General features: G+C 35.9%; 4 protein-coding genes across 4 annotated transcripts; 2 read left to right on the top strand and 2 right to left on the bottom strand.

Moving 5' to 3' along the window:
- Positions 1-1,175: 1,175 nt before the first annotated feature.
- Positions 1,176-2,884, top strand: LOC105643270 (hypothetical protein). The gene has a single exon (XM_012228373.4). The coding sequence runs from the start codon at positions 1,606-1,608 to the stop codon at positions 2,560-2,562; it is 957 nt and encodes a 318-aa protein (XP_012083763.1). The 5' UTR covers positions 1,176-1,605; the 3' UTR covers positions 2,563-2,884.
- A 2,953-nt stretch (positions 2,885-5,837) lies between these two features.
- Positions 5,838-8,122, bottom strand: LOC105643269 (putative purine permease 11). The gene is made up of 2 exons (XM_020682755.2): positions 7,816-8,122; positions 5,838-7,252 (listed from the first exon to the last, which is right to left on the bottom strand). Exons 1-2 carry the CDS (start codon positions 7,820-7,822, stop codon positions 6,159-6,161), a joined length of 1,101 nt encoding a protein of 366 aa, XP_020538414.1. The 5' UTR covers positions 7,823-8,122; the 3' UTR covers positions 5,838-6,158.
- Positions 8,123-8,469: 347 nt separating this feature from the next.
- Positions 8,470-12,140, bottom strand: RAB6A (Ras-related small GTP-binding family protein). The gene is made up of 6 exons (XM_012228370.4): positions 11,762-12,140; positions 11,073-11,143; positions 9,898-9,986; positions 9,443-9,554; positions 9,087-9,177; positions 8,470-8,903 (listed from the first exon to the last, which is right to left on the bottom strand). Exons 1-6 carry the CDS (start codon positions 11,876-11,878, stop codon positions 8,757-8,759), a joined length of 627 nt encoding a protein of 208 aa, XP_012083760.1. The 5' UTR covers positions 11,879-12,140; the 3' UTR covers positions 8,470-8,756.
- A 1,751-nt stretch (positions 12,141-13,891) lies between these two features.
- On the top strand, positions 13,892-16,109 carry MTACP-1 (mitochondrial acyl carrier protein 1). The gene is made up of 2 exons (XM_012228369.3): positions 13,892-14,199; positions 15,702-16,109. Exons 1-2 carry the CDS (start codon positions 13,999-14,001, stop codon positions 15,876-15,878), a joined length of 378 nt encoding a protein of 125 aa, XP_012083759.1. The 5' UTR covers positions 13,892-13,998; the 3' UTR covers positions 15,879-16,109.
- Positions 16,110-16,629: the final 520 nt, after the last annotated feature.

Here is a 16,629-nt window from a genome sequence, read left to right as displayed (position 1 = left end):
AACTTAATATTATTAATTAAATAATTCATCATTTATTTGATAGTGCGCACTTATATATATATATATATATAGTTATAAATAAGTAGAGACCTCTGCTTTCAACATTTTATTTTGGATAAAATAAAAAAAATGGTTCATCAAGCAACTATTCCACCATCTTTTTTACCTTCCTTTTGCATAAGAATGCAGAGAGATGGATGATTTTAATTAATTTATTTATTTAAATTGTTTTGGTATCCAAAAATCCATTGGCCAAATAGTTCAGATTCATGTCTTGAAGTGGAATAAGACATATTTTTCTTTGAACTATTTGGACTCCATATTCAGTCGACAAATTACTTTTCATTTTATAATCCAGAATTTCAGTATTTATGTGTATATTTGACCTCTAAATCTAATAAAGAAAATCCACAGGCACAGCCGACCGTGGCAAAGGATAAATATATATATATATATATTGTTTGAGACGGTCAGAGCCATTTAATGGTTAATTGGTCAACCAAGAGAACAGGGTTTGGTTGCCACAATACCCACCACAAAGAATAAGCTTAAGGCCCAAGCCCAAGTCTGAAAGCTTGGTCCCAATTCAATTCATCGTCATTTGAATTAAATTAAACAAAGAAAAAGAAAGGCTACCCCCACACTATGGCGGAGCGCGTGCATGACTTTAGAAACTGACAAGCAGCCGTGTGATATAAAGCCCACATGATTGCCCTGCTACAGCGCCCACATGAGAGGACACCTAATTTTGTCCCCTTTTAACTGCTTTTACTTTTTGCACGCTCCCTGAAACAGCGCGTGATTACCAATCAAAAGCGCATTACTCCCAAGTATACATATATATATATATATATATATATGGGTCAGTCAACGAAAACAAATAATTGCAAAGTAAAACACTCGAGTAAATGAGGAAAGAAAGATTCAAAATTTTCCAGTTTTTGAATCAAATAAAAGTTTAGTTTAGTTTAGGTTTAACTCAATCAAGAAATCAAATCCATTGCAATTGTGTTAGCCAATGATTAAACAAAATTTACAGCTAATTTAAATTCCAGTTATCGGTGACTTTCCGTTCTGGTAATTGCAACCAGATACGTGCCTTTTCGCATAATTTTTGTCACCAATTAGTTTCAGAGCCAGGGTAAATTATGAAAACGATACTTTATATTTTGTCATTTTGGTTTTGCCACACAGAAGAGGAAGGAGGGTATTCGTTTTTGTTTACTTTTTAATTTTGACTCACACCTTTACACACTCGACCATAAAAGACACCAACGCTACCCATTTAAACTCCGACACCCGAATACTCACTCTCTCCCAGGGGAAAATACAAACTCTCGTCTCTTTTTTCTGTTCTCTTCTTTTTTTAAATCCTTTTCCCAAATCTCATCCTTCTCTCTCTTTAAACTAAGAGCCACTGAGAATTAAGAATTAAGAACAAGACAAAGTCTCCCCTTTGATTTCCTCATCAGATCTCTTCGTCCTACTACACCCACGAAAAATGGCACAGGACAGCACCCTCTCCACATGAATGCCTTACTATTTTCTTCACAAACACTCACGCGATACATACCTAACATTTATACAATACATATCCACCAATAAATGAGGTGTAAGAAGCATCCTTGCGACCTCAGCAGCACCGTCGGCGTCTGCGCCTCCTGTCTCCGCGAACGCCTTCTTTCCCTTATCGCCGCACAGGCGCAGGTTCAACAGTCACAGCACCATCCGCAATTAGTTCGCGCTCACTCGCGCGCCGCTGTAGATGATAGCCGCAAGTCTGACGCCCGCCCACCTCCACTTATATTCCCTCGTTCCGTTTCCCCTTACGTCGCTCGCCGGAAATCGGACGACACGTCCATCTGGTCCCACCATTTCCGCTTCTACAGTACTCCTCAAGTGGGTCCCACTTACAACTCTGCCTCCACCGCGGCCGCCCCAGCCGCCTGTAAAACGAAGCAAGGTAGATTCTCCCTCCTCTCCAATCTTTTCCGCTCCAGATCCGAGAAATTTAATATCGATCCTGCTGGTTCCGGTACTGGGGTCCCTTCTCGGAATTCGAGCGAGGCATCTTCTTCTTCTCCTTCCTGGTTCTCTACCGTTTTGTCCCGTCGAAGGAAAAAGCAATCTGCGCTCTTCTCTGCAGAATATTCCACCGCTGTTGGCCATAAACCTCGGAGGAGAACAGATCGAGGAATGTCGCCGGCTGGAGGGCCCGATTCAGAGGACGAGTGCGAGGATTGCGACCGGTCTCCATCGGGCAGCGGGTCCTCTTCAGAGTCAACTCAGTGGTGGAAGAGAACACCTGTAGCGCCGGCGGCGGTGAGGCGCGGGAAGTCTGGGCAAGGCAAAAACATGTCGGGATTAGCATTTTGTTTGAGTCCTCTGGTGAGAGCCAGCCCCAACAGGCACTGGAACCAGAAAGGCGGACTGCCACCTGACATGGGGTTATCCGGCGAGGTCAGAGTTCCAGTGAAGCCCCATCTGTCGACGGCCGCGTCATTTTGCGCTAATAGGTCCAGGAAGCTTTGCGATTTTGGAAGAGTCAATCGCAACCGTTGAGAATGCGATTCGTTGACATTCGACTGCGGTGGTCGCTATAAAGTACGGTTTTGCCCCTTCTCAATTGCGGTCGGTCCTGTTATTATCATCATCATCATCATCATCATCGACGCTACATTTTTCTCTCTCTGTCTTTTTTTTTTTTTTTTTTGATAAATTAAATTATAAATGGAGGGGAAAAAAAATTAAATTCTTGGGTTGCTGTTCTGTGTACATTGGCACTGTTTGTTATTAGCACAAACGAAACATTTCGTTTATATATTTAGTTTTTTGGTTGTATAATTTGAGAGCACAGTGAAATGAGGTCTGTTTTCTTTTTTCATTTGATAATGATGACAAGGATAATAGAGAATTAGGTGATGATTTGATATTTGATAAATCTGTCATTCACAGATGTTTGTAGGTACTATCGGATCTTTGGTTCATTAAACCGATTATTAATAAATTTACATGACAGACAGAGACAACTGGAAGTGAAAATCCAGTGGAGACGAAGACAAATAGAAATGTAAAAAAAGAAGGCAGAAAAAAAGCAAAATCAAATAGAAATAAGTAGTAGTAGTAGTTGAAGCAAAGATGAATGGAGTAATGTAATGTAATGTAATGGTGGAGAGGAGTGGAACCAGAACAAGTACAATTAACAATGAGGTGGCATCGACTTCAGCCATTTTTGGTGGGTGGTGGAACCCCACCCCACTATGTTGTTGTTGTAGTAATGGCGGTGGGTGGGTAGGCGACTGTGCGAGCAATTCTCCCCCTTACAGTATTCCAAATCACGCCGAATTGCAATTGCAAAAGTCTACAGTTTTGTAAAATCTATGGTTAATGGGACCTGACCGACTGACTGACATAACCGAATCTACTTTCTCTTAATAACGGTCAGAAAGAAAAAGGTAAAGTACCTTCCTTCCTTCCTCTACCCTGTCCAGTTTGTTTTCCTAAAGTAGAGAGAGAATTTTAATCATTTTGGGGTTGTAACGTTTAAATTCTTAGGAATGCCCTATCTGGTAGTCTAGGAGAGTAGTAATAGTAAAGTAAGTGATGTTATTTGATTTGAACTGAATTAAAGGTTTCCCCTTTCTTTCTGCTCCAGCCAATTTAAATAAATTGCATTTGGTATTTAAATTTGTGAAAGAAAAATCAAAAATCGCATTTAATAATATAAATAGAAAGTAAAAAAGAGACATTAAATCCAAACTACTATATTGACTTTTTTATTTGTCCATTTATTTTTGCCAAACAGGAACCACACCGATCTTTCTCTTTCTTTCCAACTTTCCGGGTTACAGAGCATTTTCTTACTTGTTTCAAATGGAGCATCAATTTATTTAAAAAATAAAAAAGCTTCACTTTACTTGTCTAAATAAATAATAATGCCGTTTCTTCATGTATTATTGTAATTAAAATCTCTAAATTAATCAAAGTCTAGTCAATAATTAATTTAACAGCTTTATCATTATAATACATATCAGATTTTTTTTTTTTTTTACAAAAAAAAAAAAATATATTAAACAAATAAATTTTATATTGAAAAAATAGGCATTGTTAGTAGAAATTAAAGAAATGGACTTGGTTCAAAAAAAAAAAAAAAAAAAAGAAAAAGAAAGGAAAGGACAGAATAGTTATGACCTATCCTGTTGGACCGATTCCAATAATTAAAAATGGACCACGATCACAGCATTAAATTTTGAAAAAAAAAGAAAAATTGGAAAAGTGGTGTGTTTCAACTTGAATACGTGATCTCTCACATTTTATGGATAGCTGTATGCTAAGCTGGATTTCATCATCTTGATAAAATCTCAGCAAAAAGATATTAATCTACAGAACAGGATATTAATATTATTATTTTTTCTGTATCTTAAACCCAAGAAAAGGAGAAGTTTTAAATCGAAAGTAAAATAGAAGGGCAATTAGTATTTGACAGTGATAGCAACGTACATTTAATTGAAAAAGAAAATGAAATGCATAAAAATCATTTATGGAGATGTCTCCATTATATTTCTTCTGTATGTTCACATTTATCGTTTTCTTTGATTTTTCTGGCCTATTATTTCTATTTTTCTAGAGAGAATTGACATCGATTCCCTCCTTGGGACAATTCTCACCTCAGAAAAATAGGAATGGGTTAAGAATAAGGTTGCCACGCCACCTTCTAGGCTTCTAATCTCAGAGAGAATGGCATTTTTCTTTTCTTTCTTCTTTAGTTTACCTTTACTTTCTCTCAAATTCTCGACCGTTGTTTGATATGTTCAAATTCAGATAATTCCAACCTTTTTGCAGCAGCATTATTAAGGTTTTATTTATTTATTAAAGCAAGGTTTTATTTATTCATTTATTTATTGAAACAAGGTCAGAGAGCATCCAATAGAATTTTTTAAAAGGGTGGTTCGATTATTGCTTGTATAAAAACAGTGTTTTTGAGTATAATTTATAGATGTTGATCCTTAAAATAAGACTGCAAATGGAAAAAAATAATCTAGATATCCAAACTTAAATGTAAAGAAGCTTACAAGGAAATGCCGTTTCAACGTTTAAGTAGCAATCATGTGACCTGGAATAGAATCATACGCACTAATTAACTTTAAAAGGCTTTTACGTGTCTTATTGGGTTAATATAAAAAAAAAAAAAAAAAAAAAAAAAAAAAAAAGACAACTGCAGCAATTGAACAGGAGGATATACTTACTGCTTGTCTTTACTCTTCAGTTTCACAAATAAAAAGGTATTTTCCTTTTCAACCCCAACAGGCTTTAATAATTCCTCCATCAGGCGTAGTTTGCAGATTCACCGTACACGCTCAAAGAAATTTTGTCCCATATTACCTGAAACTTTTGCGGTTTTGCCGTTGCCCCTTTGTCTGAATACAAGACAGACATGACATTTAACTGTTAAGGGAAAACAAAAATCATCCAATTATTCAGAACCCAACAAGTAACAACTACGACTATACTATATACATATATATAATCATCATGGGTGTAGACACTACCTGGCAAACTAGCAGACTTCTGCCAGTAACATACTTCACTTGCCTTGGATTCTGAAATGTAAAAACCACCACTTAACAAATCACTATGCCAAGTCATCACCCTCTCGCTCCTTTCTTTTGACTATAAATATTACCTGAATTTGTTCAAGCTGTGGACGTTTAGTTTCTAGAATGGCTTTCTCGTATTACACAGCCCCACATTTCTTATCGATCAGCTTTAGGCCTTAAGCAACAGGAGCATGCTCCAAGCCAAAACGAAGCTTTCATCCGCACATTTCTGATCATCAGTTTTTAATCCCAATATTTAACCAAATGTTCTATTCACATACAATCAAAAGGATAAACTCAAGTTCTAAGATCCAACTCATACAATATCACAAAGTATTAGTCACTTCATGTGACGACATCCAAGTTATGATTGTCTGTACTGTAATTGGGCAACAGACTCATCAAATTGAGGCCTAACGTACCTTATAAATAAAACGGGTCTTAACAAAACAAATAAACTGGTAGCCTATGGCAGCATTACCAGTTCAAAACATGCGGCAAATTATTACCGAAGACCTCAACAAAGAATCACAAAGGGTATTGATACCAATTTCTAAGTTATCAACATAAAGAATCACGATGTGTCTCATTAGCATCATGTTGTGCTCTCCTCGCCTGAGAATCATCAAGATAATTCTGGTAGGTATAACAGCCAAAGCCCCAAAAAGCCATAAGCAACGCGATTATCTTCAGACCATTCATCTTGTCATGGAATACCAACACAGCAGCAATAGGTGATACAGCCAAGGCAAGAGTACTTATTACATTGGAGAACAGAGAAGATACCAATAAAATCAATCCTACAACACCAACAGAACAAACCTGCCAGCTCACTGCTGTCCAAAACAGGGTCATAATGTAAGACACTCTTCCATAACCAAAACCCTCCATTTCTGCATGCAAAGTCTTCCATTCCCCGCTGCCAAAAAGCCCGATGACAGAAACACAAGTAGCAACAAGCGATGTGTAAATTTGCATTTCTAATACCACAGAAAATGTTTCCTTTTTAATAATCTTTTGGAAGAACAATTGCATGAGTGAAAGCAGAAGAGAGTATATTGCTGAAGCACCGAGAGTGCAAAGGAAGCCAATGATGTATTTCCACTTAGAGACTCCTGCCGGACCATCTGAGTCATCATTGACTGCAATAAGTGCCGCAGAAAATGAAAGCACAACTACAGAGTTAAGAATTAAGGAAGTGAACTTCTGAGAATTGATAAAGTATGAGAAAACAGCGTTGAAAGCTAACTGGGATGCACAAATGAGAGAATATGTAGAGGCAGAGAGATACAATAATCCAGTAGAATACAGCATGTTATCACCAGCTATAAGTACTCCAAGAAAGAAATAGATCAAGGCAAGAGTTCTAATGGACGGCAAGGTGGCAGAGGTTGAAGACTCTTGGGAGGAAGAAAGTAAAAACAGAGGGATGTAAAGAATTGGGAAGGCAACAGTCTGAACAAGAGTTGCCATCCATTTACTATTTCCACCTTTGTCATAATAAAGTCGACCCAGAAGAACAGCAGCAGATTGGCCTACAACAAGGAAGAAAATATTGATTGCCACCACCAGCCACCACTGCCAGTTCTTGAGTTTCAGCAGTAGTGAGTTTGCAGTAGTATTTACATCCTTATTCAAAATTGGTTCTTGATTATCTGTAACAGGATGAATCAGGCAAACGATTTTCCAGAAAATAAAAATTATTAACATGGTCGAGAGTAGCAAGTAGCCAGAGAATTAAAATACAAACATGGGAAAATAAACAGATACGAAATTCATATATGTCCAGCCAAATGCTCCAAACACTTTATGATGAGCATTAGATTGCAAATTATCTGAAATTCTCTCGATTTTCAATTATATGGAATATGAAGCATAAAATATTATAATTGGATGAGACTGAGTAGCACATTCGTTCAATTCGAGATTGAAAAAATTTTATGCAGAATTTTCTAATAAAAATAATAAAAAAAAATACTGCAGCAGTTGCGAAGGCAAAACATATGTATAACAAAAGCAAGAACATATATATATATTCTTTGGGGTGGGGATAGCTAATACAGAATTCAAAATTCCAATTCACCAACGAAAAATAGAGAATCGAAATTGAATAATATCATAACGATAAACACCTACATGGCAACATAACACAACAAGTCTTGTTAAACCAGAAAAGAAAGACAAAAATGAAAAAGAATCGAGTAACATAGAAAAATACCTGCCATGTTTGGCTAAAATGGGAAGGAAACTGGAATTGGAAGATGAGAAGAAAAATCTACGAACATTTACGGAAGAACAAGGCATAAGCTGTAAAAGACGGTGCTGCACTTTCTACTATGACTTGTGCGCGCAGTTGGCAGGGAGGAGGCGGTTCACGGATCCAATTCTATTCCAGACCATATTCGAGGTACAATCCTCTGCCTCCACGAGGATTTTCTTGCACCGCAGGCAGAAGAATTGCGGTCAAAACCTAAAACCACCCAAATATGCCTTTCACTTTTTATTTTTCGATTCATTTAATTTAGTCCAATTTTTATTTATTTATTTTATAGTTAGCTCTTTAAAATTACTTTTTTATGAGTCGAGCTTGATTAGCTTTAATAATTTGCCTTGGCTTTTGCCACTTGAAAACTGTTGATAGTTGGTTGCCGTTCAATATATTCCCTTAGTAATAAAAACATGAATATTAAAATTTTTGTTGTGGCCCATCATGTCTTTTTCACATAAAATTTTTGAGCAAATTACCGAATGCCCCTATCAGTATATATATATATATATATATATATATATAAACTGTCACTAAGCAAAACACCTTATCGACGTGGGGCACCTTGCAACAGAGACGCACCAGACAATAGTGCTCCACAGCAAGTAAAACTCAACTGTAACATTTTCAGTTATAAAACCAAATTTAAATCTAACAGAAGATTTTCACAGTTCTTACTTCTAGTTCCACAAGAACCACATTTATAAAACAAGCTTAGGACTAGCCTAACTATTATATGGTCTCCTCTTGACATGGCAAGATCTCTTAACAATGAGACAAAGCCAAATACAGAATGCTACAAGAAAAGGGTCACAAACTTTACATGTGTAGGATCACATAAGCATTTAAGGAAATGCTGTAAAAAAGAAAAGCTTAGTTCTCAATTGTGTGTATCAACAGGCACATCCTCCAGACTGTGCTTGAGACTGCGATGCATTTGCATTGGAAGACTTCAGATTGACATCCACCATGTCCTCCTGCTTAGTTGAAGAAAGTGTTTCCATTCCCGGTAAGGCTGCTGCAATCTTCCGGAACAGTGCCTGGCAAGAGATAATGAAAAGAAAATGTCAATGTTTGAGTGTTACAATCCACACTGTCACTTTCCCGTTCAATTCCATATTCAATATGCAAGTAAAAATAAAAAATAAAAAACTATCAGCTTAGCGACAAATTTCAATTTGGAACATATAACTTGTGCTCCCAATCGAAGCAGAAGCAGTTACCTTTATATTGAAGCCAGCCTTTGCACTAGTTTCGATAAACATGACATTGAGGTCACGAGCTTTAGCTTCTCCTTCCTCTATTGAAACTTGCCTGCCAAACAAGTAATAAGATGCCAAACACGAGCATAAAATTATACACTAAAAGACAGAATTTTCTTTTTTCAAAATAAAAGGAAAAGATTCCACTTCTCAAAATGAAGTGATATGATTATTATTAAACCATATTTACAACTATGCATTTTCTTAGAACCATGCTGCACTATTGATCTTTCTAAGCACCAAAATGGAGCAGGAAACAATCCAATCAGCTAATTTCACATTAAACTCCAACAAATGAACAAAATTTGATTCATCACCTTTTGTCCACCAGGTCGGTCTTATTCCCAACAAGCACAATGATGACATCACTGCCCCGCTCAGTACGAACCTCTTCGATCCACTTTGAAGTGTTCAGGAATGACTGCCTACCTAAATCACAAGAAAATGTTTGCTTAGCAAATTTCAACAAGCATAAAGCATAAAGCCACCAGGCCCAACTAGTTTGGGGACTAAGGCTTTGTTGTTGTTATTGTTGTTATATAGCACAAAGCCACATCAAAAGTAAATTATCCAACCTAGGAAATTTAATGAACAAGAAACAATAGTTGATAAGAGATACTAGACTATGCTCATGAATCTCAGTAAAGCATAAACTATATACCTACATGTGATTAACTTAATTTTCTGCAAGTAGACGAGCATGAAAGAGTAGAGAGAGTTAGCAAAAAGAAAGCCCATAACAGAGAAAGAAACAAAAGGAAAGACCACATACTTGCAACATCATAAACAATGACAGCTACAGAGGAATCCCTAATGTAGCTTGGAATAAGGCTTCTGAACCTTTCTTGACCAGCAGTGTCCCTGTGGTACATGTCAATTTCATATTTCATACATGGAAATTATAATGCACAGAGGATCCAAGAATTTCAATTAACTATAAAACAAATTATGAATACAAAAGTTTACCAAGCAATGAAAGCTTTTATTACTATCATATATGTGAAAAACATAGAGGTTTTTGAATCGTCAAGCATGCAGAAAATGAACAGAATATAGTGTATAATATTTAACATCCTTGGCAATTTACATGACTATGCTGACAACAATATGCATACCAAACTGCCAGGAATATCTCCTATGATTAGTAAGAAACACCATGTTTCCCATCCAACCAAGAAACAAGTTACTGTATCCTACGCTTTCGTATTTCCCATAAAAGTACAGCAACCTGAAGACAATCTCTATACAATTTACAAAGGCAATAAATTCAGCTTTGCCCTGGGTTGGGTATTACAAAAGAAACTGCTAATTCAGAATGGTATAGTTACAGCCAGAAGCAGATCTTCTCAAGGACCAAACCTTTTTTTTTTTTTGTCTTTCAATGTTTAAAGGTTATATATACATATAACCAACTAGCTATATTACAAACACAGATTGTTCAACAACTAGCTGCGTTCCAAACCCAAATTCCCAACCCCCCTCCCCACCCCAAAAAAAAAAAAAAAAAAAAAAGTTTGGTCCAAAGTCCGATCAATCTATTTTTATGCATTCTTTAATCAACCAAAGGATAAAAAACAGAAAAAGCAGATTTGAATTCGTTTTCTGATCCTTATAGTCCTTCTAATATGAAATAATTGCATGTCACGTGGGATTTTGCAAACATAATCACTGTCACCAAAGAAACCAATAGCCCATGCATGCGTCACACTCCATAGCATAATACCAAGTATCAGCATCACTGCATTAACAATTTCACATACACATGCTTATATGAGGGTTGCTCAGAAAATGCAAACACACAAACATATATCTCAAGACAACTTCATGCGGTCTCTTCATCATCATGCTAGGGATATTTGAGATAAAAATAGGTCTGCTCAAATTAAAAGGGGAAAACAAATAATTGTATGTGTGTGTATCTACATTGTAATGATATAAAGACCTCACCAGAGTTGCAATCTAACAGTTCGATCTTCAAGGTACATTGTCTTTGATAGAAAATCGATACCAATCGTTGCCTGGTTATCAAGTAAAGGCAAACATAAGCTTGGAGCACGAAGAACTGATTAAGCGGTGAAGGAAGCAGAAAAGCATAATGAATTTTATAAAATAAGTTTAAAATGAATGAGGTTCACATGAACATGTGAAAAAAAATAATTTTATAAAATAAGCTATGTTAGTGTGAAAAAAAATGCTCGATAAGTGTAAGGCACTGAAGATCAGTAGCTCATCATCACCATCAACAAGCAAAGATTGCCCGATCGACTGTGGTGTAAAACAAGTGAAAATGCCCAGCTTCTAGGTTTATTAGAAGTTTTTCTTATTAGCAATAAAGTGTTGAAATAATTTTGGAGTTTTCACATGAAGTCCTCACTAGCTGGCTTCAAGGCAATTCCACCAAAATATTTAATGAAAAGGCTTTGTAGGACAGTCCACTTGAAAACCAGATCAAATAAACGCGAAATGAGATCAGATAAATCTAAAATAGAGAACAAGAATCCAAGTAATTATCAAAAATTACATTGGAACAAATGGCCTAATAATTTAATAACATAAAAAAGATGAAATGAGATCCATCCATAACCAAAGCCAGCTCTCCAATCAAACGGATCGATGTTTTCTTTTTCAAACATTACCTGGTAAGTGTTGTCGAATTTGTCGTACATAAAACGAGTGATGATACTGGTTTTACCCACAGATTGATCACCTAAGAACACCAGCTTGTACTTGGCTAGTGCCGAAACTGGAGCCATTATGCGGATCTAAACAAGGATCAGATCAAGCTGGTAGCCGAAGTCGAGATCTCGCCGAGAATTTATCGACGATATCGCCGGGTCGATCGCCGAGATAGCGAAATCGGAGAACACTGTCCGATATTTTTCTGTTATTTATATTTTAGAATTATGAGAGAGAGAGAGAGAGAGAGAGAGAGAGAGAGAGGACTACTGGGCTACTATGGTCAGGCAAGTGAGCTGGAAGTTGCGGGCTTCCGGCTTTGCGCGTTATATGTTTCGAAAAAAAAAACAAATAGAGAGACTACCACGTCACTACTTCTTAGTTCGTGCCGATCCCAAACAGTGGCGACGAATTTGCACTCCTAGAGGCCGGAGAGGGCTTCGATCCGGCCCATAAAACTGTAACTGTGTTACTTTGCTGATGAATTTTTTATCTGCCGATCCAATTAAATCATATGTGTATATATATTGATATATTATATGAAAACATCATACTAATATCTATAAATAAATGAAGAGTATTTTGCAAGCTTAATTGAATATTTAATTTTATTTTTAATAATAATTAAGTCCAATTATCAGATTATATTTTAATATAGTAATTTTAAAATTTAAATTGGATGAAAATAAAGTACTATCAACTTTGAGTATTGAGTTTCTGAGTCAATGCAACACCAACTTGAACTCAGTAAGTGTATGAACTTTGTACTATGTTATAAAATTAATTACACCATCACATACTTTCTTGTATGGAATTATTTACAGCGGAATGTATAATTTTTCTTCCAAATTATTTTTAAATTATCATTTATGCTCCTCAACTTTGCAGGAGATCACTTGCACCCTTTAAATTGTGTTTTTTTGTAGCTTTTTATACCCTTGAGCAAATTGAAGATTTTATGTGAAATACACTCGCATTGACATGTCATAAATAATTAATTTGTCATTAATTTATCTGCTACGTTGGTCTCACGTGTACAAGAAATAACAGAAAAGAAAAAAGAAAAAAAGAGAAAAACGAAAAAATAAATGAAAAGAAAAATCTTAACTCCTTTTTGCCATAAACAGAAATCCCAAACTGAAAGGAAAATCAAAAAAATCTCGCACCTCCATTTCGTTGAAATCTCTTTCTCTCACAAAATACAATTATGTTTTATCTCCATTGTTCTTTTCTAGAATTAAAAAAAAAAGAAATATAAGAACATAAAAATAACATAAAATCGGATTCAAAAACACAAACAAATTTAAAATTTCAAATTAAAAAGAGTTTTCTTTGATGAAATCGATGCTAAATGTGAGGTAAAAGATCTCCTATAATACCAACAACACAATCTAGATACTATTGATACCCAAAATCAAATCAAGAAAAAAATAAAAATTGAAAAAAAAATCTTACAAGTCTATTTTAGTAGTTTCAATTTCATTAACCATAAAATCATTGGAAAATGTTGGTTTGGTTTTGATTATAGCGAAACAGAGAAGAAAAAAGAGAAAAAGGAGAAGGAGGAGGAGGATGAGAAGATCTATTCCGAGAATGAGAAAGAGAAAAATAGAGAGAGAAAATAAGAAAAGAAGAAGAAGAAAAAGAAAAAGATAAATTCGTTGAGAGAATGAGAAGGACAAAAATAAATAGAGAAACTAAAAAAGAAGAAGAAGAAGAACTGAGATAGAGAGAGAAATTGATAGAGAGGATAAAAGATGAAGTTAAAATGATTTTAATAATGTAAAACAATGTCCGGATTTATACTTTTATCTGCACCTGAGTTCACGCGACTCTTTTATAGCGTGTTAAGGGATGCTAAAGCTATAAAAAAACTCAATTTCAGGGGTATAATCAGTTTTCTATAAAATTGAGAGGCATAAATGACAATTTGAAAAAAAAAAAAAAAGGAAAATTATGCTTTTGGTCCCTGATTTATCATTAGTATTATTTACTTTAATCTGTTACTAAAAGACGATGTGTCATTTGGAAAACTATTCCAGCGTTTTGTAAAATGCGAACGAAGGAAATGAAGGCACGTGCATAATCCGTGATTATACAGTTCGCTACCCTTAACAACTCGCCAGATCATTACTGCGAGCCTGCTACTGCGAGTGCCCAAATCGACCAAGCCGAGGCGAGAGAGAGAGAGAGAGAGATGGCATTGAGAGCTGCCCTACTTCGCCATGTGCGGATACCTGTACAAACGCTAACCCTAGCCGGCCATAAATCTCAGCCGTGGAGCTTATGCATTTCCAGTCGGTTAATGTCATCGCACGACGACCATCTGACCAAGGAACAGGTCATCGATAGAGTCCTCGATGTGGTTAAGAGTTTCCCCAAGGTCGATCCATCCAAGGTCTGTCCAGTTATCGCCCCTCTCTTCTAATTTTCACCCCATTTTTGTTTATTTTCCAATTCCTATTTGATTCCGTTGAAATGTGACAACAGAAATTAGAACGATTATCTTAGATACACATACTAATTGGAGCCTTAAATTGATTAGGTATTTGATTTGACTGGGTCTTTTGTGTGATATATTTCACTAACTTGTATGAAGCTGATAACATCAAATTTGAAGGATTCCTTTTCTGTCGCATTGGAAACAGAAATTTCGTTGTTTAGTTCATGCTATTACTTTTTCTCACTTTCAGCTACCGAGATTGAGTTTTCTGCTCCTCTGAATGCAAAAGTGGAAAAGGACTTTATTTTTCCTCGAGTCTATGAATAAACACTGATTTTTTTTAGGTTAAATCTCATTTCTATATATTTTTGAATTGAAAACTAGCAATTAACTGTCCTTTTTTTTTTTTCCTTTTTGAAGTTTGCTTTCTCTATTTGGTTTCATCCCTAGAATGCTTGTTATGAATAATTATTGTGAGACAGATGGCCCAACAAAGATGTGATTGGGAAAAATTAGAATTGGATTATGGATGTGATAAATTATATTGAAATAATGGATTTTGGAAAGATGAAAGTTCTTGAAATGATTAAGGTTTTTGTAAAGTTGAGGATCAATTGTATAGGTGGTTAGGTCAAGTTAACAGGTTGGCTGAAACAAAAATCATCAATTTAATAAGGATGGCTCATAAATTATTTATGGTTCTTTGGTACTACTAGAGAGGGTTGACACCTTAGAAACTTCTTTAGTTTCAATGCAGAAGACTGCAGGTAAATTTTACATGGCCAAGTAGTTGGACTTGGATTCATGTTTTCTTGCACAGTTGAACAGTAGAGACACTCGATGAGGTAAAATGTGTTCTGCATTTTGATACTCTTATGTGTTAAGAAAAAAAAAAAGAGGCACTTAGAGGGTTGTACTTCCTTGTTTGCCTGAATAATATGAGCATAACTAATCTGATGTTAGTTATTAAGTTTCACAAGTTTAAGAGAATTGCGATATGATATAAATAGATCCCATTCAGTATGCAAAAATTTTGAATGTTATATTTCTTCCTAAATCTGTGGAATGCATACCACCCACACCAACACCTCGCCCCCCGCCCAAAAAAAAAAAAAACCTTTTGTTTGAATGAAAAATATGCATTAGTAGCAATGGTGTAAGATTTTCTTAAAGCATTTGGATGTAGCAGTGGCAAAGGGTCACGGTTGGGCCATAAGCTCTTCTTCTTCTTTCTTCTCTTTCTCCCTCTCATTCACAGTTTAGCTGTTGTTTGAAATGTTACTTTGCCCTTTTTAGTATTTTGATTTCTTTATAAATTCCCTCGGTTGAGTTTAACAAATGCAAAGATTGTCTTATTAAATTTTGGCTTAGCTTTTATGCTAATTGATGCCTTTGTTAACTGGAAAACCCAGCATCTTAGTCAAACTTACTGAGATTTGTACTACAATTATTTGCAGGTGAGTCCTGATGTACATTTCCAGAAGGATCTGGGTTTGGATAGCTTGGACAATGTAGAGATTATAATGGCTATAGAAGAGGAGTTCAAGCTGGAAATTCCAGACAAGGAAGCAGTTAAGATTGACTCCTGTAATCTTGCTATTGAGTATGTGTATAACCATCCAATGGCTGCTTGATATGGGGATGGGATTTGTTGCCCTGGATTTTGAGGAAAGCGGTGATTTTATTAGTTCATGTTTGACTTGTTTGGTGTCTGAATGAGTTTCATCCGCTGTACTGGGTTGGAAAATAATCTGAATATGTTTGATAAGAGTACCATTGACAGAACTAGCATGATGTTTTTTTACTTTGGAATTCTTATGATACAACACCATCTATATTCACAGGGTGCTTAGGTTTTCCTTGCAGCTTCGTCTCCCTCTATCTACTTAGTGTGGATTGTTTTTGATTGCTGACTTGGCCCGTACCATATGCAGTAAATGAAAGCACTTTCAATCCTATGACTGCCATAATCACGATAATGAGACTAATAAATGTTTTCTAAATGAGTAGTCATTGAGAAACATGTAATTATTATAAGGTTATAGGGACACAATCTCGAATTATTAAGTACCATGGAGATGTGCAAATATCTAAATGGTTTAAGCATCCAAAATTTTTTGGGCTCTTGTTTACACGGAAATGGCTAGGCGTCCGTGATGAAGTTGTCAATGGCCTTGTTTCGGACCCGTCCTCGCTCCTCCTCCTCTTCTTCTTTTTGGTTAATCGCAGCAAAGGAACCTACTTTCTCTCACGTCTCAAGTCAGAGGTTGAGCGTCCATTTCTTTAACCCGTCTCAGGTCAAGATCTAGTGCGGTATAAGATGATTGTCACGTTGAATTAATCCAAGAATTATACATGTTTTGGTTAACCTTTGTCCTGTTTTTA

Source organism: Jatropha curcas, chromosome 5 (assembly GCF_041381405.1).
Source record: "Jatropha curcas cultivar XTBG-Jc1 chromosome 5, XTBG_Jcur_1.0, whole genome shotgun sequence".
NCBI lineage: Eukaryota > Viridiplantae > Streptophyta > Magnoliopsida > Malpighiales > Euphorbiaceae > Jatropha > Jatropha curcas.
The sequence above is the reverse complement of the archived record's forward strand: the minus strand, read 5'-3'. Positions and strand labels throughout refer to the sequence as shown.